The 27,938-nt window shown below is 45.1% G+C and overlaps 1 protein-coding gene across 2 annotated transcripts in view; it reads left to right on the top strand.

Moving 5' to 3' along the window:
- Positions 1–24,125, top strand: part of MIB1 (MIB E3 ubiquitin protein ligase 1) — a 183,087-nt gene extending 158,962 nt beyond the window's left edge. The window contains exons 21-22 of one of the 2 annotated variants that reach the window (XM_069731178.1): positions 20,155–20,288; positions 20,771–24,125. In XM_069731178.1, coding sequence (XP_069587279.1) covers positions 20,155–20,288; positions 20,771–20,789 — 153 coding nt within the window. In that variant the 3' untranslated portion in view covers positions 20,790–24,125. Of the gene's footprint in view, positions 1–20,154; positions 20,428–20,770 lie in introns of those variants that run through there. The other variant, XM_069731179.1, reaches the window with a different exon arrangement.
- Positions 24,126–27,938: the final 3,813 nt, after the last annotated feature.

Genomic DNA, 27,938 nt, shown 5'->3' on the forward strand with positions numbered 1-27,938 from the left:
TTTCCCAAAGGTAAAAGGAGAAACTGAACCACGAAAGTTGTTGTCCAATTTGTCCTGAGTACGCTGATACCTCATATGTGGGGGTAAACCACTGTTTTGGCGCACGGCAGGGCTTGGAAGGGAAGGAGCGCCATTTGACTTTTTTGAATCAAAAATTGGCTCCACTCTTTAGCGGACACCATGTCACGTTTGGAGAGCCCCCGTGTGCCTAAAAATTGGAGCTCCCCCACAAGTGACCCCATTTTGGAAACTAGACGCCCCAAGGAACTTATCTAGATGCATAGTGAGCACTTTGAACCCCCAGGTGCTTCACAAATTGATCCGTAAAAATGAAAAAGTACTTTTTTTTCACAAAAAAATTCTTTTAGCCTCAATTTTTTCATTTTCTCATGGGCAACAGGATAAAATGGATCCTAAAATGTGTTGGGCAATTTCTCCTGAGTACACCAATACCTCACATGTGGAGGTAAACCACTGTTTGGGCACATGGTAAGGCTCGGAAGGGAAGGAGCGCCATTTGACTTTTTGAATGAAAAATTATTTCCATCGTTAGCGGACACCATGTCGCGTTTGGATAGCTCCTGTGTGCCTAAACATTGGCGCTCCCCCACAAGTGACCCCATTTTGGAAACTAGACCCCCCAAGGAACTAATTTAGATGCCTAGTGAGCACTTTAAACCCTCAGGTGCTTCACAAATTGATCTGTAAAAATGAAAAAGTAATTTTTTTTCACAAAAAAATTCTTTTCGCCTCAATTTTTTCATTTTCACATGGGCAGTAGGATAAAATGGATCATAAAATTTGTTGGGCAATTTCTCCCGAGTACGCCGATACCTCATATGTGGGGGTAAACCACTGTTTGGGCACTCGGCAGGGCTCGGAAGAGAAGGCGCGCCATTTGACTTTTTGAATGGAAAATTAGCTCCAATTGTTAGCGGACACCATGTCGCGTTTGGAGAGCCCCTGTGTGCCTAAACATTGGAGTTCCCGCACAAGTGACCCCATTTTGGAAACTAGACCCCCCAGGGAACTTATCTAGATGCATATTGAGCACTTTAAACCCCCAGGTGCTTCACAGAAGTTTATAACGCAGAGCCATGAAAATAAAAAATAATTTTTCTTTCCTCAAAAATGATTTTTTAGCCTGGAATTTCCTATTTTGCCAAGGATAATAGGAGAAATTGGACCCCAAATATTGTTGTCCAGTTTGTCCTCAGTACGCTGATACCCCATATGTGGGGGTAAACCACTGTTTGGGCGCACGGCAGGGCTCGGAAGGGATGGCACGCCATTTGGCTTTTTAAATGGAAAATTAGCTCCAATCATTAGCGGACACCATGTCACGTTTGGAGAGCCCCTGTGTGCCTAAACATTGGAGATCCCCCAGAAATGACACCATTTTAGAAACTAGACCCCCAAAGGAACTAATCTAGATGTGTGGTGAGGACTTTGAACCCCCAAGTGCTTCACAGAAGTTTATAACGCAGAGCCATGAAAATAAAAAAAAAAATTATTTTCTCAAAAATGATCTTTTAGCCTGCAATTTTTTATTTTCCCAAGGGTAACAGGAGAAATTTGACCCCAAAAGTTGTTGTCCAGTTTCTCCTGAGTACGCTGATACCCCATATGTGGGGGTAAATCACTGTTTGGGCACATGCCGGGGCTCGGAAGTGAAGTAGTGACGTTTTGAAATGCAGACTTTGATGGAATGCTCTGTGGGCGTCACGTTGCGTTTGCAGAGCCCCTGATGTGGCTTAACAGTAGAAACCCCCCACAAGTGACCCCATTTTGGAAACTAGACCCCCAAAGGAACTTATCTAGATGTGTGGTGAGCACTTTGAACCCCCAAGTGCTTCATAGAAGTTTATAATGCAGAGCCGTGAAAATAATAAATACGTTTTCTTTCCTCAAAAATAATTATTTAGCCCAGAATTTTTTAATTTTCCCAAGGGTAACAGGAGAAATTTGACCCCAATATTTGTTGTCCAGTTTCTCCTGAGTACGGTGATACCCCATATGTGGGGGTAAACTACTGTTTGGGCACATGCCGGGGCTTGGAATTGAAGTAGTGACGTTTTGAAATGCAGACTTTGATGGAATGCTCTGCGGGCGTCACGTTGCGTTTGCAGAGCCCCTGATGTGCCTAAACAGTAGAAACCCCCCACAAGTGACCCCATTTTGGAAACTAGACCCTGAAAGGAACTTATCTAGATGTGTGGTGAGCACTTTGAACCCCCAAGTGCTTCATAGAAGTTTATAATGCAGAGCCGTGAAAATAATAAATACGTTTTCTTTCCTCAAAAATAATTATTTAGCCCAGAATTTTTTATTTTCCCAAGGGTTACAGGAGAAATTGGACCCCAAAAGTTGTTGTCCAGTTTCTCCTGAGTACGCTGATACCCCATATGTGGGGGTAAACCACTGTTTGGGCACACGTCGGGGTTCAGAAGGGAAGTAGTGACTTTTGAAATGCAGACTTTGATGGAATGGTCTGCGGGTGTCACGTTGCGTTTGCAGAGCCCCTGGTGTGCCTAAACAGTAGAAACCCCCCACAAGTGACCCCATTTTAGAAACTAGACCCCCCAAGGAACTTATCTAGATATGTGGTGAGCACTTTGAACCCCCAAGTGCTTCACAGACGTTTACAACGCAGAGCCGTGAAAATAAAAAATCATTTTTCTTTCCTCAAAAATTATGTTTTAGCAAGCATTTTTTTAGATTCACAAGGGTAACAGGAGAAATTGGACCCCAGTAATTGTTGCGCAGTTTGTCCTGAGTATGCTGGTACCCCATATGTGGGGGTAAACCACTGTTTGGGCACACGTCAGGGCTCGGAAGTGAGGGAGCACCATTTGACTTTTTGAATACGAGATTGGCTGGAATCAATGGTGGCGCCATGTTGCGTTTGGAGACCCCTGATGTGCCTAAACAGTGGTAACCCCTCAATTCTAACTCCAACACTAACCCCAACACACCCCTAACCCTAATCCCAACTGTAGCCATAATCCTAATCACAACCCTAACCCCAACACACCCCTAACCACAACACTAACCCCAACACACCCCTAACCCTAACCACAACCCTAATTCCAACCCTAACCCTAACCCTAACCCTAAGGCTATGTGCCCACGTTGCGGATTCGTGTGAGATATTTCCGCACCATTTTTGAAAAATCTGCGGGTAAAAGGCACTGTTTTACCTGCAGATTTTCCGCGGATTTCCAGTGTTTTTTGTGCGGATTTCACCTGCGGATTCCTATTGAGGAACAGGTGTAAAACGCCGCGGAATCCGCACAAAGAATTGACATGCTGCGGAAAATACAACGCAGCGTTCCCGCGCGGTATTTTCCGCACCATGGGCACAGCGGATTTGGTTTTTCATATGTTTACATGGTACTGTAAACCTGATGGAACACTGCTGCGAATCCGCAGCCAAATCCGCACCGTGTGCACATAGCCTAATTCTAAAGGTATGTGCACACGCTGCGGATCCGCAGCAGTTTCCCATGAGTGTACAGTTCAATGTAAACCTATGGGAAACAAAAATCGCTGTACACATGCTGCGGAAAAACTGCACGGAAACGCAGCGGTTTATATTCCGCAGCATGTCACTTCTTTGTGCGGATTCCGCAGCGGTTTTACAACTGCTCCAATAGAAAATCGCAATTGTAAAACCGCAGTGAAATGCGCAGAAAAAAACGCGGTAAATCCGCCATAAATCCGCAGCGGTTTAGCACTGCGGATTTATCAAATCCGCAGCGGAAAAATCCGCAGAGGACCAGAATACGTGTGCACATTCCTAACCCTACCCCTAACCCTAACCCTACCCCTAACCCTACCCCTAACCCTACCCCTAACCCTACCCCTACCCCTAACCCTACCCCTAACCCTACCCCTAACCCTACCCCTACCCCTAACCCTACCCCTAACCCTAGCCCTACCCCTAACCCTACCCCTAACCCTACCCCTAACCCTACCCCTAACCCTAACCCTATTCTAACATTAGTGGAAAAAAAAAAATTTCTTTATTTTTTTATTGTCCCTACCTATGGGGGTGACAAAGGGGGGGGGGGTCATTTATTATTTTTTTTATTTTGATCACTGAGATAGATTATATCTCAGTGATCAAAATGCACTTTGGAACGAATCTGCCGGCCGGCAGATTCGGCGGGCGCACTGCGCATGCGCCCGCCATTTTGGAAGATGGCGGCGCCCGGGAGAAGACGGACGGGACCACGGCTGGATCGGTAAGTATGATAGGGTGGGGGGGGGACCACGGGGGGGGGGGGGGGGGGGGGGAATCGGAGCGCGGGAGGGGTGGAACGGAGCGCGGGGGGCGTGGAACGGAGCACGGGGGGGCTGGAATGGAGCACGGGGGGTGGAACGGAGCACGGGGGGGGGGGGGGGGGGGTGGATCGGAGTGCAGGGGGGGTGATTGGAGCACGGGGGGGTGATTGGAGCACGGGGGGGAGCGGAGCACTGGACGGAGGGGAGCCGGAGCAGTGTACCGGCCAGATCGGGGGGGTGGGGGGGGCGATCGGAGGGGTGGGGTGGGGGCACACTGGTATTTCCAGCCATGGCCGATGATATTGCAGCATCGGCCATGGCTGGATTGTAATATTTCACCCGTTATAATGGGTGAAATATTACAAATCGCTCTGATTGGCAGTTTCACTTTCAACAGCCAATCAGAGCGATCGTAGCCACGAGGGGGTGAAGCCACCCCCCCTGGGCTAAACTACCACTCCCCCTGTCCCTGCAGATCGGGTGAAATGGGAGTTAACCCTTTCACCCGGCCTGCAGGGACGCGATCTTTCTATGACGCCGCATAGGCGTCATGGGTCGGATTGGCACCGACTTTCATGATGCCTACGTGGCGTCAAACGTCGGGAAGGGGTTAACCCTTTACGTGCTTCACAGGAACTGAAACAATGTGGAAGGAAAAAATGAACATTTACCTTTTTTTCGCAAACATCTTAATTCAGAACCATTTTTTTTATTTTCACAAGTGTAAAAACAGAAATGTAACCATAAATTTTGTTATGCAATTTCTCCTGAATACGCCAATACCCCATATGTGGGGGTAAACCACTGTTAGGGCGCACCGCAGAACTTAGAAGTGAAGGAGCGCCGTTTGACTTTTTCAATGCAGAATTGGCTGGAATTGAGATCGGACGCCATGTCACGTTTAGAGAGCCCCTGATGTGCCTAAACAGTGGAAACTCCCCACAAGTGACACCATTTTGGAAACTAGACCCCTTAAGGAACTTATCTAGATGTGTGGTGAGCACTTTGAACCCCCAAGTGCTTCACAGAAGTTTATAACGTAGAGCCGTGAAAATAAAAAAAATCGCTTTTGTTTACACAAAAATGATCTTTTCGCCCCCAAAAATTCTTATTTTCACAAGGGTAACAGGAGAAATTAGACCACAAAAGTTGTTGTGCGATTTCTCCTGAATACGTCGATACCCCATATGTGAGGGTAAACCACTGTTTGGGCGCACCGCAGAGTTTGGAAGTGAAGGAGCGCCGTTTTACTTTTTCAATGTTGAATTGGCTGGAATTGAGATTGGACGCCATGTCGCGTTTGGAGAGCCCCTGATGTGCCTAAACAGTGGAAACCCCCCACAAGTGACACCATTTTGGAAACTAGACCCCTTAAGGAACTTATCTAGATGTGTGGCGAGCACTTTGAACCCCCATGTGCTTCACAGAAGTTTATAAGGTAGAGCCGTGAAAAAAAAAAATCGCATTTTTTCTACAAAAATGATCTTTTTGCCCACAAATTTTTATTTTCACAAGGGTAACAGGAGAAATTAGACCACAAAAGTTGTTGTGCAATTTCTCCTGAGTACGCTGATACCCAATATGTGGGGGTAAACAACTGTTAGGGCGCACCGCAGAGCTTGGAAGAGAAGGAGTGCCGTTTTACTTTTTCAATGTAGAATTGGCTGGAATTGAGATTGGACCCAATGTCGCGTTTGGAGAGCCCCTGATGTGCCTAAACAGTGGAAACCCCCCACAAGTGACACCATTTTGGAAACTAGACCCCTTAAGGAACTTATCTAGATGTGTGGTGAGCACTTTGAACCCCCATGTGCTTCACAGAAGTTTATAACGTAGAGCCGTGAAAAAAAAAAAATTGCATTTTTTCTACAGAAATGATCTTTTTGCCCACAAATTTTTATTTTCACAAGGGTAACAGGAGAAATTAGACCACTAAAGTTGTTGTGCAATTTCTCCTGAGTACGTCGATACCCAATATGTGGGGGTAAACCACTGTTTGGGCGCACCGCAGAGCTTGGAAGAGAAAGAGTGCCGTTTTACCTTTTCAATGTAGAATTGGCTGGAATTGAGATCGGACGCCATGTCGCGTTTGGAGAGCCCCTGATGTGCCTAAACAGTAGAAATCCCCCACAAGTGACCCCATTTTGGAAACTAGACCCCCCATGGAACTTATCTAGATGTGTGGTGAGAACCTTGAATGCCCAAGTGCTTCACAGAAGTTTATAATGCAGAGCCGTGAAAATAAAAAATATTTTTTTTTTCCACAAAAAAGATATTGTAGCCCCCAAGTTTTTATTTTCACAAGGGTAACAGGAGAAATTGGACTGCAATAGTTGTTGTCCAATTTATCCCGAGTACGCTGATGCGCCATATGTGGGGGTAAACCACTGTTTGGGCGCACGGCAGAGCTCGGAAGGGAAGGAGCGCCTTTTTGGAATGCAGACTTTGATAGAATGGTCTGTGGGCATTATGTTGCGATTGCAGAGCCCCTGATGTACCTAAACTGTAGTAACCCCCCACAAGTGACCCCATTTTGGAAACTAGACCCCCCAAGGAACTTATCTAGATGTGTGGTGAGAACTTTGAATGCCCAAGTGCTTCACAGAAGTTTAGAATGCAGAGTCGTGAAAATAAAAAATATTTTTTTTTTTCACAAAAAAGATTTTGTAGCCCCCAAGTTTTTATTTTCACAAGGGTAACAAGAGAAATTGGACCCCAGAAGTTGTTGTCCAATTTATCCCGAGTACGCTGATGCCCCATATGTGGGGGTAACCCACTGTTTGGGCGCACGGCAGAGCTCAGAAGGGAGGGAGCACCATTTGACTTTTTGAGCGCAAAATTGGCTGTCGTGTTTGGAGACCCCCTGATGTACCTAAACAGTGGAAACCCCCCAATTCTAGCTCCAACCCTAACCCCAACACACCCCTAACCCTAATCCCAACCTGATCCATAATCCTAATCACTAACCCTAACCATAATCACAACCCTTACCCCAAAACAACCCTAATGTCAACCCTAACCATAACCCTAATCAAAACCCTAAACCCAACACACCCCTAATCCTAATCTCAACCCTAACCTCAAACCTAACCCTAATCCCAATACACCCCTAATCACAACCCTAACCTTAACCCTAATCCCAAACCTAACCCTAATCCCAAGCGTAACCCTAATGCCAACCCTAACCCTAATACCAACCCTAATCCAAACCCTAACCCTAATCCCAGCTCTAACCCTAACTTTAGCCCCAACCCTAGCCCTAACTTTAGCCCCAACCCTAACCCTAGCCCTAAGGCTACTTTCACACTTGCGTCGTTTGGCATTCCGTCGCAATCCGTCGTTTTGGACAAGAAACGGATCCTGCAAATGTGCCCGCAGGATGCGTTTTTTGCCCATAGACTTGTATTGCCGACGGATCGTGACGGATGGCCACACGTCTCGTCCGTCGTGCACTGGATCAGTTGTGTTTTGGCGGAGCGTCGGCACAAAAAAACGTTCAATGAAACGTTTTTTGTACGTCACATCCGCCATTTCTGACCGCGCATGCGTGGCCGTAACTCCGCCCCCTCCTCCCCAGGACATAGATTGGGCAGCGGATGCGTTGAAAAACTACAGCTGCTGCCCACGTTGTGCACAATTTTCACAAGGTGCGTCGGTATGTCGGGCCGACGCATTGCGACGGCCCCGTACCGACGTAAGTGTGAAAGAAGCCTAACCCTAAGTTTAGCCCCAACCCTAACCCTAAATTTAGCCCCAACCCTAACCCTAAATTTAGCCCCAACCCTAGCCCCAACCCTACCCCTAACCCTACCCCTAACCCTACCCCTAACCCTACCCCTATCCCTAATTTTAGCCCCAACTGCTGTTCTCCTGCCGGCCGGCAGATGTAGACAGATGGCGGGCGCACTGGGCATGCGTCCGCCATGTTCTTCTGCCGGCGGCCAGGAGGAGCAGCAAGAGGATCCAGGGACCTAGGTGAGTATGATAGGGTCCCCGAATCCCCCTATTTCTCTGTCCTCTGATGTGCGATCACATCAGAGGACAGAGAATTACACTTTACTTTTTTTTTTTTTTTTGCGGTCGCCGGTAAACAGTTAATTACCGGCGATCGCAGAACAGGGGTCGGTAATACCGACCCCGATCATGCTCTTTGGGGTCTCGGCTACCCCCGGCAGCCGAGACCCCAAAGATTCTCCCGGTGCCGGCCGACGGGCGCACTGCGCATGCGCCCGCCATTTTGAAGATGGCGGCGCCCACCGGGAGACACGAGGAGCATCGGGGGAGCTAGGTGAGTATTGGGGGGCCACCTGGGACCCCTTTTCTCTGTCCTCCGATGTGCGATCACATCGGAGGACAGAGAAATTAAAAAGAGATCGCTTTTTTTTTTTTTTTTTTTTTGCGATCGCCGGTAAACGGTTAATTACCGGCGATCGCAAATGCGGGGTGGGTTAAAAAACCCCCGAATCATGTTCTCTGGGGTCTCGGCTACCCTCGGCAGCCGAGACCCCGGAAAAAATCGGCCTCTGGGGGGCGCTATGGACTTTTTCCACAGCGCCGTTAATTAACGGCGCGGTGGTTTAAGTACCCTTAGCGGCCGCCGTTAAAAGGCGTATCGGCGGTCGCTAAGGGGTTAAAGCACGCACCATCTGTATTATTAGCCCCAGCCATAGTATCTGCTGTAAAGCACACACCGTCTGTATTATTAGCCTCAGCCATAGTATCTGCTTTAAAGCACACACCATCTGTATTATTAGCCCCAGCCGTAGTATCTGCTGTAAAGCACACACCGTCTGTATTATTAGCCCCAGCCGTAGTATCTGCTGTAAAGCACACACCATCTGTATTATTAGCCCCAGCCATAGTATCTGCTGTAAAGCACACACCATCTGTATTATTAGCCCCAGCCGTAGTATCTGCTGTAAAGCACACACCATCTGTATTATTAGCCCCAGCCGTAGTATCTGCTGTAAAGCACACACCATCTGTATTATAAGCCCAAGCTATAGTATCTGCTGTAAAGCACACACCGTCTGTATTATTAGCCCCAGCCATAGTATCTGCTGTAAAGCACACACCGTCTGTATTATTAGCCCCAGCCATAGTATCTGCTTCAAAGCACACACCATCTGTATTATTAGCCCCAGCCATAGTATCTGCTGTAAAGCACACACCGTCTGTATTATAAGCCCCAGCCATAGTATCTGCTGTAAAGCACACACCATCTGTATTATTAGCCCCAGCCATAGTATCTGCTGTAAAGCACACACCGTCTGTATTATTAGCCCCAGCCGTAGTATCTGCTGTAAAGCACACACCATCTGTATTATAAGCCCAAGCTATAGTATCTGCTGTAAAGCACACACCGTCTGTATTATTAGCCCCAGCCATAGTATCTGCTGTATAGCACACACCATCTGTATTATTAGCCCCACCCATAGTATCTGCTGTAAAGCACACACCGTCTGTATTATTAGCCCCCAGCCATAGTATCTGCTGTAAAGCACACACCGTCTGTATTATTAGCCCCAGCCATAGTATCTGCTGTAAAGCACACACCGTCTGTATTATTAGCCCCAGCCATAGTATCTGCTGTAAAGCACACACCATCTGTATTATTAGCCCCAGCCATAGTATCTGCTGTAAAGCACACACCATCTGTATTATTAGCCCCAGCCATAGTATCTGCTGTAAAGCACACACCGTCTGTATTATTAGCCCCCAGCCATAGTATCTGCTGTAAAGCACACACCATCTGTATTATTAGCCCCCAGCCATAGTATCTGCTGTAAAGCACACACCGTCTGTATTATTAGCCCCAGCCATAGTATCTGCTGTAAAGCACACACCGTCTGTATTATTAGCCCCAGCCATAGTATCTGCTGTAAAGCACACACCGTCTGTATTATTAGCCCCAGCCATAGTATCTGCTGTAAAGCACACACCATCTGTATTATTAGCCCCAGCCATAGTATCTGCTGTAAAGCACACACCATCTGTATTATTAGCCCCAGCCATAGTATTATTAGCCCCAGCCATAGTATCTGCTGTAAAGCACACACCGTCTGTATTATTAGCCCCAGATATAGTACTGTATCTGCTGTAAAGCACACACCATCTGTATTATTAGCCCCCAGCCATAGTATTATTAGCCCCAGCCATAGTATCTGCTGTAAAGCACACACCGTCTGTATTATTAGCCCCAGCCATAGTATCTGCTGTAAAGCACACACCATCTGTATTATTAGCCCCAGCCATAGTATCTGCTGTAAAGCACACACCGTCTGTATTATTAGCCCCAGCCATAGTATCTGCTGTACAGCACACACCGTCTGTATTATTAGCCCCAGCCATAGTATCTGCTGTAAAGCACACACCATCTGTATTATTAGCCCTCAGCCATAGTATCTGCTGTAAAGCACACACCGTCTGTATTATTAGCCCCAGATATAGTACTGTATCTGCTGTAAAGCACACACCATCTGTATTATTAGCCCCAGCCATAGTATTATTAGCCCCAGCCATAGTATCTGCTGTAAAGCACACACCATCTGTATTATTAGCCCCCAGCCATAGTATCTGCTGTAAAGCACACACCATCTGTATTATTAGCCCCAGCCATGGTATCTGCTGTAAAGCACACACCATCTGTATTATAAGCCCCAGCCATAGTATCTGCTGTAAAGCACACACCGTCTGTATTATTAGCCCCAGCCATAGTATCTGCTGTAAAGCACACACCGTCTGTATTATTAGCCCCAGCCATAGTATCTGCTGTAAAGCACACACCGTCTGTATTATTAGCCCCAGCCATAGTATCTGCTGTAAAGCACACACCGTCTGTATTATTAGCCCCAGCCATAGTATCTGCTGTAAAGCACACACCGTCTGTATTATTAGCCCCAGCCATAGTATCTGCTGTAAAGCACACACCGTCTGTATTATTAGCCCCAGCCATAGTATCTGCTGTAAAGCACACACCGTCTGTATTATTAGCCCCAGCCATAGTATCTGCTGTAAAGCACACACCGTCTGTATTATTAGCCCCAGCCATAGTATCTGCTGTAAAGCACACACCGTCTGTATTATTAGCCCCAGCCATAGTATCTGCTGTAAAGCACACACCGTCTGTATTATTAGCCCCAGCCATAGTATCTGCTGTAAAGCACACACCGTCTGTATTATTAGCCCCAGCCATAGTATCTGCTGTAAAGCACACACCGTCTGTATTATTAGCCCCAGCCATAGTATCTGCTGTAAAGCACACACCGTCTGTATTATTAGCCCCAGCCATAGTATCTGCTGTAAAGCACACACCGTCTGTATTATTAGCCCCAGCCATAGTATCTGCTGTAAAGCACACACCATCTGTATTATTAGCCCCAGCCATAGTATCTGCTGTAAAGCACACACCATATGTATTATAAGCCCCAGCCATAGTATCTGCTGTAAAGCACACACCGTCTGTATTATTAGCCCCAGCCATAGTACTGTATCTGCTGTAAAGCACACACCGTCTGTATTATTAGCCCCAGCCATAGTATCTGCTGTAAAGCACACACCATCTGTATTATTAGCCCCAGCCATAGTATCTGCTGTAAAGCACACACCGTCTGTATTATTAGCCCCAGCCATAGTATCTGCTGTAAAGCACACGCCGTCTGTATTATTAGCCCCAGCCATAGTATCTGCTGTAAAGCACACACCGTCTGTATTATTAGCCCCAGCCATAGTATCTGCTGTAAAGCACACACCGTCTGTATTATTAGCCCCAGCCATAGTATCTGCTGTAAAGCACACACCATCTGTATTATTAGCCCCAGCCATAGTATCTGCTGTAAAGCACACACCATCTGTATTATTAGCCCCAGCCATAGTATCTGCTGTAAAGCACACACCGTCTGTATTATTAGCCCCAGCCATAGTATCTGCTGTAAAGCACACACCATCTGTATTATTAGCCCCAGCCATAGTACTGTATCTGCTGTAAAGCACACACTGTCTGTATTATTAGCCCCAGCCATAGTATCTGCTGTAAAGCACACACCATCTGTATTATTAGCCCCAGCCATAGTACTGTATCTGCTGTAAAGCACACACCGTCTGTATTATTAGCCCCCAGCCATAGTATCTGCTGTAAAGCACACACCGTCTGTATTATTAGACCCAGCCATAGTATCTGCTGTAAAGCACACACCGTCTGTATTATTAGCCCCAGCCATAGTATCTGCTGTAAAGCACACACCATCTGTATTATTAGCCCCAGCCATAGTATCTGCTGTAAAGCACACACCGTCTGTATTATTAGCCCCAGCCATAGTATCTGCTGTAAAGCACACACCATCTGTATTATTAGCCCCCAGCCATAGTATCTGCTGTAAAGCACACACCATCTGTATTATTAGCCCCCAGCCATAGTATCTGCTGTAAAGCACACACCGTCTGTATTATTAGCCCCCAGCCATAGTATCTGCTGTAAAGCACACACCGTCTGTATTATTAGCCCCCAGCCATAGTATCTGCTGTAAAGCACACACCGTCTGTATTATTAGCCCCAGCCATAGTATCTGCTGTAAAGCACACACCGTCTGTATTATTAGCCCCAGCCATAGTATCTGCTGTAAAGCACACACCATCTGTATTATTAGCCCCAGCCATAGTATCTGCTGTAAAGCACACACCGTCTGTATTATTAGCCCCAGCCATAGTATCTGCTGTAAAGCACACACCGTCTGTATTATTAGCCCCAGCCATAGTATCTGCTGTAAAGCACACACCGTCTGTATTATTAGCCCCAGCCATAGTATCTGCTGTAAAGCACACACCGTCTGTATTATTAGCCCCAGCCATAGTATCTGCTGTAAAGCACACACCATCTGTATTATTAGCCCCAGCCATAGTACTGTATCTGCTGTAAAGCACACACCATCTGTATTATTAGCCCCAGCCATAGTATCTGCTGTAAAGCACACACCATCTGTATTATTAGCCCCAGCCATAGTACTGTATCTGCTGTAAAGCACACACCGTCTGTATTATTAGCCCCAGCCATAGTATCTGCTGTAAAGCACACACCATCTGTATTATTAGCCCCAGCCATAGTATCTGCTGTAAAGCACACACCATATGTATTATAAGCCTCAGCCATAGTATCTGCTGTAAAGCACACACCGTCTGTATTATTAGCCCCAGCCATAGTATCTGCTGTAAAGCACACACCGTCTGTATTATTAGCCCCAGCCATAGTATCTGCTGTAAAGCACACACCATCTGTATTATTAGCCCCAGCCATAGTATCTGCTGTAAAGCACACACCGTCTGTATTATTAGCCCCAGCCATAGTATCTGCTGTAAAGCACACACCGTCTGTATTATTATCCCCAGCCATAGTATCTGCTGTAAAGCACACACCGTCTGTATTATTAGCCCCAGCCATAGTATCTGCTGTAAAGCACACACCGTCTGTATTATTAGCCCCAGCCATAGTATCTGCTGTAAAGCACACACCGTCTGTATTATTATCCCCAGCCATAGTATCTGCTGTAAAGCACACACCGTCTGTATTATTAGCCCCAGCCATAGTATCTGCTGTAAAGCACACACCATCTGTATTATTAGCCCCAGCCATAGTATCTGCTGTAAAGCACACACCGTCTGTATTATTAGCCCCAGCCATAGTATCTGCTGTAAAGCACACACCATATGTATTATTAGCCCCAGCCATAGTATATGCTGTAAAGCACACACCATCTGTATTATTAGCCCCCAGCCATAGTATCTGCTGTAAAGCACACACCATATGTATTATAAGCCCCAGCCATAGTATCTGCTGTAAAGCACACACCGTCTGTATTATTAGCCCCAGCCATAGTACTGTATCTGCTGTAAAGCACACACCGTCTGTATTATTAGCCCCAGCCATAGTACTGTATCTGCTGTAAAGCACACACCGTCTGTATTATAAGCCCCAGCCATAGTATCTGCTGTAAAGCACACACCATCTGTATTATTAGCCCCAGCCATAGTATCTGCTGTAAAGCACACACCGTCTGTATTATTAGCCCCAGCCATAGTACTGTATCTGCTGTAAAGCACACACCGTCTGTATTATTAGCCCCAGCCATAGTACTGTATCTGCTGTAAAGCACACACCGTCTGTATTATTAGCCCCAGCCATAGTATCTGCTGTAAAGCACACACCGTCTGTATTATTAGCCCCAGCCATAGTATCTGCTGTAAAGCACACACCGTCTGTATTATTAGCCCCAGCCATAGTACTGTATCTGCTGTAAAGCACACACCGTCTGTATTATAAGCCCCAGCCATAGTATCTGCTGTAAAGCACACACCATCTGTATTATTAGCCCCAGCCATAGTATCTGCTGTAAAGCACACACCATCTGTATTATTAGCCCCAGCCATAGTATCTGCTGTAAAGCACACACCGTCTGTATTATTAGCCCCAGCCATAGTATCTGCTGTAAAGCACACACCATATGTATTATTAGCCCCAGCCATAGTATCTGCTGTAAAGCACACACCATATGTATTATAAGCCCCAGCCATAGTATCTGCTGTAAAGCACACACCGTCTGTATTATTAGCCCCAGCCATAGTACTGTATCTGCTGTAAAGCACACACCGTCTGTATTATTAGCCCCAGCCATAGTACTGTATCTGCTGTAAAGCACACACCGTCTGTATTATAAGCCCCAGCCATAGTATCTGCTGTAAAGTACACACCGTCTGTATTATTAGCCCCAGCCATAGTATCTGCTGTAAAGCACACACCATCTGTATTATAAGCCCCAGCCATAGTATCTGCTGTAAAGCACACACCGTCTGTATTATTAGCCCCAGCCATAGTATCTGCTGTAAAGCACACACCATCTGTATTATAAGCCCCAGCCATAGTATCTGCTGTAAAGCACACACCATCTGTATTATTAGCCCCAGCCATAGTATCTGCTGTAAAGCACACACCATCTGTATTATTAGCCCCAGCCATAGTATCTGATGTAAAGCACACACCGTCTGTATTATTAGCCCCAGCCATAGTATCTGCTGTAAAGCACACACCGTCTGTATTATTAGCCCCAGCCATAGTATCTGCTGTAAAGCACACACCGTCTGTATTATTAGCCCCAGCCATAGTATCTGCTGTAAAGCACACACCGTCTGTATTATTAGCCCCAGCCATAGTATCTGCTGTAAAGCACACACCATATGTATTATTAGCCCCAGCCATAGTATCTGCTGTAAAGCACACACCATATGTATTATAAGCCCCAGCCATAGTATCTGCTGTAAAGCACACACCGTCTGTATTATTAGCCCCAGCCATAGTACTGTATCTGCTGTAAAGCACACACCGTCTGTATTATTAGCCCCAGCCATAGTACTGTATCTGCTGTAAAGCACACACCATCTGTATTATTAGCCCCAGCCATAGTATCTGCTGTAAAGCACACACCATCTGTATTATTAGCCCCAGCCATAGTATCTGCTGTAAAGCACACACCGTCTGTATTATTAGCCCCAGCCATAGTATCTGCTGTAAAGCACACACCGTCTGTATTATTAGCCCCCAGCCATAGTATCTGCTGTAAAGCACACACGATCTGTATTATTAGCCCCAGCCATAGTATCTGCTGTAAAGCACACACCGTCTGTATTATTAGCCCCAGCCATAGTACTGTATCTGCTGTAAAGCACACACCGTCTGTATTATTAGCCCCAGCCATAGTATCTGCTGTAAAGCACACACCGTCTGTATTATTAGCCCCAGCCATAGTACTGTATCTGCTGTAAAGCACACACCATCTGTATTATTAGCCCCAGCCATAGTATCTGCTGTAAAGCACACACCATCTGTATTATTAGCCCCAGCCATAGTACTGTATCTGCTGTAAAGCACACACCGTCTGTATTATTAGCCCCAGCCATAGTATCTGCTGTAAAGCACACACCGTCTGTATTATTAGCCCCAGCCATAGTACTGTATCTGCTGTAAAGCACACACCGTCTGTATTATTAGCCCCAGCCATAGTATCTGCTGTAAAGCACACACCGTCTGTATTATTAGCCCCAGCCATAGTACTGTATCTGCTGTAAAGCACACACCGTCTGTATTATTAGCCCCAGCCATAGTATCTGCTGTAAAGCACACACCATCTGTATTATTAGCCCCAGCCATAGTATCTGCTGTAAAGCACACACCGTCTGTATTATTAGCCCCAGCCATAGTACTGTATCTGCTGTAAAGCACACACCGTCTGTATTATTAGCCCCAGCCATAGTACTGTATCTGCTGTAAAGCACACACCGTCTGTATTATTAGCCCCAGCCATAGTATCTGCTGTAAAGCACACACCGTCTGTATTATTAGCCCCAGCCATAGTACTGTATCTGCTGTAAAGCACACACCGTCTGTATTATTAGCCCCAGCCATAGTACTGTATCTGCTGTAAAGCACACACCGTCTGTATTATTAGCCCCAGCCATAGTATCTGCTGTAAAGCACACACCGTCTGTATTATTAGCCCCAGCCATAGTACTGTATCTGCTGTAAAGCACACACCGTCTGTATTATTAGCCCCAGCCATAGTATCTGCTGTAAAGCACACACCATCTGTATTATTAGCCCCAGCCATAGTATCTGCTGTAAAGCACACACCATCTGTATTATTAGCCCCAGCCATAGTACTGTATCTGCTGTAAAGCACACACCGTCTGTATTATTAGCCCCAGCCATAGTACTGTATCTGCTGTAAAGCACACACCGTCTGTATTATTAGCCCCAGCCATAGTATCTGCTGTAAAGCACACACCGTCTGTATTATTAGCCCCAGCCATAGTACTGTATCTGCTGTAAAGTACACACCGTCTGTATTATTAGCCCCAGCCATAGTACTGTATCTGCTGTAAAGCACACACCGTCTGTATTATTAGCCCCAGCCATAGTACTGTATCTGCTGTAAAGCACACACCGTCTGTATTATTAGCCCCAGCCATAGTATCTGCTGTAAAGCACACACCATCTGTATTATTAGCCCCAGCCATAGTATCTGCTGTAAAGCACACACCGTCTGTATTATTAGCCCCAGCCATAGTACTGTATCTGCTGTAAAGCACACACCGTCTGTATTATTAGCCCCAGCCATAGTATCTGCTGTAAAGCACACACCATCTGTATTATTAGCCCCAGCCATAGTATCTGCTGTAAAGCACACACCGTCTGTATTATTAGCCCCAGCCATAGTACTGTATCTGCTGTAAAGCACACACCGTCTGTATTATTAGCCCCAGCCATAGTATCTGCTGTAAAGCACACACCGTCTGTATTATTAGCCCCAGCCATAGTACTGTATCTGCTGTAAAGCACACACCGTCTGTATTATTAGCCCCCAGCCATAGTATCTGCTGTAAAGCACACACCATCTGTATTATTAGCCCCCAGCCATAGTATCTGCTGTAAAGCACACACCGTCTGTATTATTAGCCCCAGCCATAGTATCTGCTGTAAAGCACACACCGTCTGTATTATTAGCCCCAGCCATAGTACTGTATCTGCTGTAAAGCACACACCGTCTGTATTATTAGCCCCAGCCATAGTACTGTATCTGCTGTAAAGCACACACCATCTGTATTATTAGCCCCAGCCATAGTACTGTATCTGCTGTAAAGCACACACCGTCTGTATTATTAGCCCCAGCCATAGTACTGTATCTGCTGTAAAGCACACACCGTCTGTATTATTAGCCCCAGCCATAGTATCTGCTGTAAAGCACACACCGTCTGTATTATTAGCCCCAGCCATAGTATCTGCTGTAAAGCACACACCGTCTGTATTATTAGCCCCAGCCATAGTACTGTATCTGCTGTAAAGCACACACCGTCTGTATTATTAGCCCCAGCCATAGTATCTGCTGTAAAGCACACACCGTCTGTATTATTAGCCCCAGCCATAGTACTGTATCTGCTGTAAAGCACACACCATCTGTATTATTAGCCCCAGCCATAGTATCTGCTGTAAAGCACACACCATCTGTATTATTAGCCCCAGCCATAGTACTGTATCTGCTGTAAAGCACACACCGTCTGTATTATTAGCCCCAGCCATAGTACTGTATCTGCTGTAAAGCACACACCGTCTGTATTATTAGCCCCAGCCATAGTATCTGCTGTAAAGCACACACCATCTGTATTATTAGCCCCAGCCATAGTACTGTATCTGCTGTAAAGTACACACCGTCTGTATTATTAGCCCCAGCCATAGTACTGTATCTGCTGTAAAGCACACACCGTCTGTATTATTAGCCCCAGCCATAGTACTGTATCTGCTGTAAAGTACACACCGTCTGTATTATTAGCCCCAGCCATAGTACTGTATCTGCTGTAAAGCACACACCGTCTGTATTATTAGCCCCAGCCATAGTACTGTATCTGCTGTAAAGCACACACCGTCTGTATTATTAGCCCCAGCCATAGTATCTGCTGTAAAGCACACACCATCTGTATTATTAGCCCCAGCCATAGTATCTGCTGTAAAGCACACACCGTCTGTATTATTAGCCCCAGCCATAGTACTGTATCTGCTGTAAAGCACACACCGTCTGTATTATTAGCCCCAGCCATAGTATCTGCTGTAAAGCACACACCATCTGTATTATTAGCCCCAGCCATAGTACTGTATCTGCTGTAAAGCACACACCGTCTGTATTATTAGCCCCAGCCATAGTATCTGCTGTAAAGCACACACCGTCTGTATTATTAGCCCCAGCCATAGTACTGTATCTGCTGTAAAGCACACACCGTCTGTATTATTAGCCCCCAGCCATAGTATCTGCTGTAAAGCACACACCATCTGTATTATTAGCCCCCAGCCATAGTATCTGCTGTAAAGCACACACCGTCTGTATTATTAGCCCCAGCCATAGTATCTGCTGTAAAGCACACACCGTCTGTATTATTAGCCCCAGCCATAGTACTGTATCTGCTGTAAAGCACACACCGTCTGTATTATTAGCCCCAGCCATAGTACTGTATCTGCTGTAAAGCACACACCATCTGTATTATTAGCCCCAGCCATAGTACTGTATCTGCTGTAAAGCACACACCATCTGTATTATTAGCCCCAGCCATAGTACTGTATCTGCTGTAAAGTACACACCGTCTGTATTATTAGCCCCAGCCATAGTACTGTATCTGCTGTAAAGCACACACCGTCTGTATTATTAGCCCCAGCCATAGTACTGTATCTGCTGTAAAGCACACACCGTCTGTATTATTAGCCCCAGCCATAGTACTGTATCTGCTGTAAAGCACACACCGTCTGTATTATTAGCCCCAGCCATAGTATCTGCTGTAAAGCACACACCGTCTGTATTATTAGCCCCAGCCATAGTACTGTATCTGCTGTAAAGCACACACCGTCTGTATTATTAGCCCCAGCCATAGTACTGTATCTGCTGTAAAGTACACACCGTCTGTATTATTAGCCCCAGCCATAGTGTCTGCTGTAAAGCACACACCATCTGTATTATTAGCCCCAGCCATAGTATCTGCTGTAAAGCACACACCGTCTGTATTATTAGCCCCAGCCATAGTACTGTATCTGCTGTATAGTAGACACCATCTGCTGAACTGTCTCAAAGACAACAAGAAAGGACTGTGAACTTGGAGCCCTCATATAGGACTTTGAAAATATAGAATAATTTCCACACCTATACTTCTTGCTTATCATCTAGTTCAGGTGTTTCTCTTCTTCTGTGTTGTGCGGAAAATATTGTATATATGTGAAGCATAATCGATTGCCTTTGAACATTTCTGACCTTGGAGTGACCCCATCATTTATTTCCATTACTACAGACCATGTGTCCTGTTTGCCTGGACCGGCTCAAAAATATGATCTTCATGTGTGGACACGGAACCTGTCAGCTCTGCGGTGATCGGATGAGTGAATGTCCCATTTGTCGGAAGGCCATTGAACGAAGAATCTTATTGTACTAGTCTCACAATTGCTTGTTTTGTAGTCTTTGCTTTCTGTACATATTTTTTAATGCTCCGGTTTTATTAGTGCAAACTTCATTCTCTGTTAACTGGTTTGCTACAAAAGTGTATGCTTGATCTTGCCACATTATGTTAGTATTTTCTTTGTATTGTGTAGTATCTGCCAAGCACTTGTATTTTTCTGTGCCAGGTAATAATGGAAAGAATCAATAAATCACACTAGTAGACTGTGGTTGATAAAGCAGTGGCAGGAGCAATTATACATAATTATACATTTATTTTTTTTTTAGTTTTTATTTTGGGACTGTCACTCGTGTGCACAAGTATTTTAGTGGACATTGCTCCACATGTGCCCGAGAACTGAAATGCTTAGTAGTAGGCCTGCTGGTAGTCCTTGGACTGGAGATTGTATTTACTGCATTAGAGCTTTATTTTCTTTAAAAGAAGTAATAGAATTTCTTTTATTCATTTACAGATTCAGTATGTCATGTTAGGAGACAGAATGTCGCAAAGGCAGAACAAAGAAGCTAACTTGATGTCTTTTCTGATACTGAATAATGAATGTAGACCTTACAAGTGCCCAACACTACAATGCCCATTGTTCTTACTACCCTGACCATCCTTACACTACCAGTGTGTCTGCTGGATTCTGATCACTGGACAATTATCACTTTTTTTTTTTTTTTAATCTTGCCCACCATTTGTGATTTTTCTTTTTTCATATACATGTTAGAATGGTAAATGATCCTTTAAGGTTTCCATAATCAGGAAGACAAGAAAGTTATACCAAGGAGATGTCCCTCCACGACGTGTTTATATTTATTTTTCTATATGTATTTCATGATTATTCCTTCAGTCGCTCTCAGGATTTTAAAAGGCGATGACATCCTTATGCAAAGAGCCAAGCATATCTCTAGTGGTGCCGCATACTTTTGTCTCTGAGCATTCGCTTTGCTACGTACTGGTCATCACAAGAAATCACTGGACTGTCGAATGTCTTTGAAATCTGGAAATCCTTTTAAAAATGAACATTTTTTTTTTGTATGTATTGTATGGTTCGTGCACGTTCATCTGTGTTTAGTGGTAGAGAGACCTTCCTTGATGTGGGAAAGGAAGCCTTACTAAATCATTTGTTTTTAATAATTTGGTTGAAAAGAAAACTTATTATTTCAGCAACATTCTCGGTGTATACCTGGGCAAGCATCTGGATGGGCCTACAATTGTGTATGTGAAGGCATCATGAAGCCTGCACCGTGGTGCTCTTGTTACTAATTTAGAGTGATCTTCGCTAGAATTTGAGACATTTCACCCCCTACATATTTAAAGTTGTGAAAGTAATTTGTTTATAAAGTTATCACCTGCACATAAAATGATCACACTCCAAAGATTGCACACTGTACTTAAAGCAATGCAAATGGAAAACAAAAAGGCAGTCCACTGCTTATAAAGAGGCTTGGCAATCCTGTAGAAGTCTGGCAAGGAAGTATGAGTCCTTTATAGTTGGTGGCCTCTGCCTCACAACTACAGAGAAGAAGCATCATTAGCCCCTACCTTATTTCCTATAACTTATTACCCTCATGGAATGAATCAGGTCTCAAGGGCTCGTTTTTTTTCGTTCTTCCCTCCTCTGGCCACTATAGAAAGCACATCTCACACTTAGGCCTCACTATTTGCTGAAGTTCATGGCACCGTTACATTTTTGCTCATTTTATCTATGAGTTTATCTACCACGAAATTGACAGCATTTGGGTGTAATCATTACTGTCAAAACTGTTCAGATCAGAACATTCTTTCAGTATATACTTGTATTTCCTAAATGACTATTTTTGTGAAGTTTCATATCATTAAACCCATGCTTCTTCCCCCACCAAAAAAGAAATCTACTGGAAACAACACAAAAGTCACCTCACAAAAAAGACCATAAAAATACTTAAAATAATGGGTGGAAATGAAGAATGAATTGCTAAATATGCATTGGGAATAATGTAAGGTTCTACTTCAGTATTAATAACAGTTGATATACCTTTCTGCTTTGTGCCTTAAGCTTACAGTATTACCCTCGAAATATGTAAGACTAGTAACACAATGACATTACATTTATTTGGAATTTGTGATGCATAGTTGATAATTTTTTCTTGGTTTTTTTCCCCTTTAGTTTGGAAATAACAAATCCGATTTGCTAAAGACTTGTCAACTCTCATGACCTTGCATATATTTGTATACCCCTATAAAATAACAGTTCTGAAGCATTATTTTTTTCACTTCTCATTGTGCAGTTCCTATGTTATTCCTCCAAGAAATGTATAAATACATTAAAGGGAATCTGTCAGAAGGTTTTTGCTACCTCGTCTGAGAGCAGCCTGATGTAGGCAGAGACCCTGAATCCAATGAAGTTGATGAATCACTTAGTTTACTGGGTACAGCAGTTCTCACACAGTGTTTTTAGATTTAGGAGTGCAGCATAGCTGAGAAAGCTGCCCCCGCCCACACTAAGCTCTTTGGCCATTGTCTATAGACAGTGAGCTGCTAATCACAGGAGGGGGCAAAGTTGGATGAGAGCCAGCATGCCAGCTAGTCATGGCAATGATAATCGCCAGATGATAAAACATTTGTTGTAAGCAAACAGCACATAGCCTGACATCTGACACATCGTGGAATTCTGTGTTTTAATCCCTTCCGCATTCTATTTTCAGATTACAAAGTAAAAACCTGCTGACTGATTCCCTTTAAATACCTGCCCCTGTGTTACCATTTTAATAACTTTTTAATAGTGTTGCCCTCCAGTCCGATTGGGTCTTCACAGATTGGACAGTGTCGGAGTGTACCCCCATCTGCTATCCTCAAGTTACCAATCCGTTTTATAAATTGCTAGGAAGAATCACTGAGAAACAGCATAACATCGTCTTAAGTTTAAAAAAAAGTGCTCCAGAATTGTTTGATAAGGAATAGAAATATAGCAGTCAGGAGAACTGACCTGTCCTCTTTATGTCTGACAGATCGTTTCCATTAATACGGATGATATATATTTATGCTTCTCTGAATATTCTTTTCAATTAAATGAACACCTACCAAAAAAATTAAAATCATAAAATAATAATCAAAGCTTCAACGTAACCTGAAACATTTCTAATTGAGTAATAGTTGCATCTTATCATTCAAGACTCTGGTTTAATACTGACCAGTCTCTAGGTTTCCATTATTTCCTATCAGAGCGCCTTTAAAAGCATTCTCTATTCAGCGGCTCATCTGATTTTCAGATTGCATAGTATGTAATAAATGGTTTAACTTTCTAGGCATTAGTTTTTTGTATAGTTTGTATCAGATTTGTGTGTATACTTTGCCCATGAAGGTAACAGTTCATAAGCTGTTTTTTTGTTTCACGGTCATCAGTTAATACCACAGCATGTAGGAAAAAAAGAATATGGTCTTCATAATTTTCCTTTGAGATCCATCCATCGCTATGGCTTACAGAGATTATTCCTCAATAACCTACCTGGCCATGTTTCTTAACCACCTGATGACATGGTAGCAGAAGACCACACTTCCCTTTGAAGTCCCCTGGAAAATTCACATGTTACATTTTCAGCAAAGCTTGGTGAGAACTGCCTGTATAGCTGGACACCGAATTTAACATCTGCGGTCGGTAATGATTTTTTTTTTTTAATCTGCTTATTATTCTTTGTCAGATATTCAGTGTAGACTGTTAAGCTTATGTATTCTGTGTTTCTGTCAAGACCTGAAAACCTTTTCTACACTACTGGAGAATCTTCATTGCTTGTTGTATTACAGTATGGCTTAAGCTTTAATAAACACTAACATTTTACACCTGGGGAAGGTGTGGCATCGAGTCTGAATGTTCATGTTGAAATATAGGTGGGTGAAAATTATTTTGTGTCAGAAAAGAGAATTTACTTCTGGACGGTAAGAAATAAGTTATCAATAATAGAAATTATTTGAAAGCAGAATAAAGTTATATAAATAGTTCATTGTTTTCTGAAAGCGAACAGTAATAATTCTAATAATTTTATTTGTATAGCGCCAACAGATTCTGCAGCATTTAACAATTAAGCACGGGATATGTACAGATAAAAATAATACAAAGTAACCCAGTTCACCAGATACAGGAGGAGTGAGGGCCCTGCTCGCAAGCTTACAATCTATAAGGAAATAAGGGGTGAATCAATAGGTAACAAGTGCTAGTCATGTATATTATGTACACCCCTCCTCACATGTAAAGCGCCATGGAATAAATGGCGCTATAACAATAAATAATAATAATAGTAATAATAATGTATGGAAATAGAGTATTTCAAATAAGCTGCATGATCTGGTCATCAGCCAGTGTAAGTACGCTTGCCAAGTGCTATTGACTGCATGGAGGATGTGCAGACAGATGAATAGGAGGGACCAGATTCATATCAAATTTAGACAAATGGAACAGGGAAGAGTTAAAATAGTCAAGTGAGTTGATGGGCTTGTCTAAAGAGATGCTTTTGGAGCACACTTAAAAATGTGAGGGCTAGGGATTAGTCATATTGTAAGGGGGTAGTGCATTCCAGAAAACTGGTGCAGCACAAGAGAATTCTTGGAGACAGAGGTGCATGGTTTGGATTAGTTAGTCTTACATTAGTTCCAGAATGGAGAGCATGGGTAAGGTGTTGGACAGAGACTAGGGAAGAGATGTGGGGTGGTGCAGAACTGTGGAGAGCTTTTTAGGTGAGAGAGATAAGTTTATATTGTATTCTGTAGCGAATGGGAAACCAGTGTATTGACTAGTGTAAGGTGGAGGCATCTGTGCATTGGCTGGACAGAAATATGACCCTGGCTGCCGTGTTCAGTATGGATTGGAGAAAGTTTGGTTAGAGTGAGATGAATCAGTAGATTATTGCAGTAGTCAAGACGAGTGTCACGCTCGCGCCCAGACTGGTTGGCGCGGGCGTGTGGCCCCACTGGACCCACAGACCAAACTTCCCTGGAAGGGGCGTAACTAAGTAGCTTCCTAGGTGTTCGCTGGAGCCTCTGATGGTGAGGTCAGACTTGTGCAATAGGAAGCTACCAGGTACCACTCCAGGGTGGTGTCTGGCTGTGGCTACTGATCCCACCGGGGAACGGAACATAGACTGGCAAGCGGGCACGGCTGGCACTCTGGCAGACAGGCGGGTACGGCTGGGACACAGGCAGACAGACTGGTACAACAGAGACACAGGTGGGCACAGCTGGATCTCTGGTAGGCAAGCACGGACAAGGCTGGTACACTGGAAGAACCGGTAGGGACCGGTTTGCAGACAGGTATGTAAAACACCTGTTCAGACAGGAGGACTTAAGAAAAGGTAGAGGAAGACCGCAAGAGTGGATGCAGAGCAAAAGCACAGGAGCTAGAGCCAACAACAGAGATGCCGGAGGCAGACCCAAGTGCAGAAACGCAGTAAGCGGAGCCAAGAGCTGGAGCCAAGTGCAGAAACGCAGGAGGCGGAGCCAAGAGCAGGAAAAGTAGAACCGCAAAGAGCGGAGCCAGGTAGAACCGCGGAGCCAGGTAGAACCGCAGAGCAAGGTCAGAGTGCAGAGCAAAGTTACTGAGAGCAGAGATAGAGCTAAGCCACAGAGTGCAGAGCTGAGAGCAAAGCCACAGAGCTGAGAGCAGAGCAAAGTCAGAGTGGAGAGCAAGGTAACAGAATGCAGAGCAAGGAGCAAAGCAAGGTCGCAGAGAGCGGAGCAAAGCAAGAAACGGAGAACACACAGGAGGGAAAGGAAATAAAGACAGGGATATAAACGAACACAGGAACAGGACTAGACTAAGACAGAGTCAGGAACGGGATAAGGCACAGAAACATGGACACAAGCCAGGGTACGATGCCCCTCTGGGTGGCTACACAAGGACATAGGCCTGGGTACTAAGCCCCACTGGGTGGCTACACAGGAAGCAGACTAGGGTACATCGCCCCCCTGGGTGGCAGAACACAAGAGTCACAGAGACATAGCCTGGCACCTCAGCAGCTAAGAACTGACTGAGGGAGTAAATTGCACAGGCCCCCACCAATGGGTGGGGATGTCTTAAATACAGGAAGCCTCATGGCGATGGGCCAGGGACAACTTTGCAAGGTGCACACAGTCTCTATAAGAAACAGGAGTTTCCGGCGCCGCCCCCACTATGCACACAGACAGAGCATGCACAGAGCAAACAGCAGACATGAGGCACACAGCATGGAGCTGGCAGCAGAGAGAAGTCACCACAAGGCCCAGAGAAGTGAGTGAGTTTGAGTGTAATGCAGGTGGGGGATGGGAGGCCATGCAGTGATGCCAGCAGGGTTGCTACAACGAGAATGAATAAACGCCACTGTAAACCTTTCTTTGCAGTTCCAAAGGCGAGAATAGGTTGGATTTGGGAGATGTTTTTAATCCCTTCATGATAATTGACATAACTATGTCATTGGTCGGAAAGGGGTTCCCGATCAATGATGTATAGGTACGTCGTGGCAATCGTACATGGAACAAGAGCTGTACCCACGCGATGTGCACACTGTCACAGTACACATCTGGGATAGCTGTGTTCAGAAGGACCTGATCTATAAAACTGTTACATCGGTTTCATTGTACCGCCAAAAAAAAGGTGTAATGAGACTCTATCAAAAAGTTGAATGTAAATAAAAGTAATAGAGCTGAAAATGTGCTCTTGTCACCCCCAAAACAAGCTGTTCAATCAGCAAAGAAATAAAAAAAAAACCTCTTAACTCTCAGAATAAAGATATGCAGAAATAATTCTGTTTTCTATAAAAGTTTTTGTGTAAAAGTATATAAATGTAGTTTCTCCTTCGCCTCATTGGGGGACACAGACCATGGGGTGTATGCTGCTGCCACCAGGAGGCTGACACTAAGTAATACAAAGAAAAAGTCAGCTCCTCCCCTGCAGTATACACCCTCCTGCTGGCTCCCAGCTAACCAGTTCTTGCTTAGTGTCCGTAGGAGGCACACGGACGGGTCTGCTATTCAGACCCAAAGAACTCTTTTTTACCGTTTTTTACTTTTTACTACGGTCGAATGGGGCGACGGATTCTTTCATGTTCCGATCTCCTCGAACCATCAACAGGCGAGCACGGGAGTTTTACCTCTCCGTATCCTCTCCTGCGACGTGGGAAGCCACTGCCTGAGCTGATTTTAGGGGCGACGGGCCCCTTCAAGGGCACCGATCTCCCCCCTCCCTTATCAGACGAGCACTGGAGTTTCACCTTCAGTATCCTCTTCTGCAGCCAGGCCTATTGCCGGACATTCAGCCCTGTCCACCAGGTTTTACCCTCGGCTATACAGAGGCACCTTCCAGCGTGGCGTCCGAGCAGCCCCCACTGCATCACCACTGAAAAAGCGGATGATGGAAGGAGGCAGACGGTTCCTCTCCACCCCCCTTCTGCAGGGATGGTGGATGGAGGCTCCCCAACCCTGCACCGTCCTATCTACCCGGGCACAGCTCCTACCTGCAGCATCTGCCACCCCCTCCATATTGGGGTAAGTGCTCCGTGAGATTTGGGTTTTCCGGCGGTCAGAGGAGGGCTCCATAGCGACTGGGTCCCCACAGAGCTTCGCGGCACTTTTCCCCTCAGTCTGCGGGTGCGCGCCGGCCGAAGCCATAAATTTAGTCCCTGGCTTCGGCC

This window comes from Ranitomeya imitator, chromosome 6 (assembly GCF_032444005.1).
Source record: "Ranitomeya imitator isolate aRanImi1 chromosome 6, aRanImi1.pri, whole genome shotgun sequence".
Taxonomy (NCBI): Eukaryota; Metazoa; Chordata; class Amphibia; order Anura; family Dendrobatidae; genus Ranitomeya; species Ranitomeya imitator.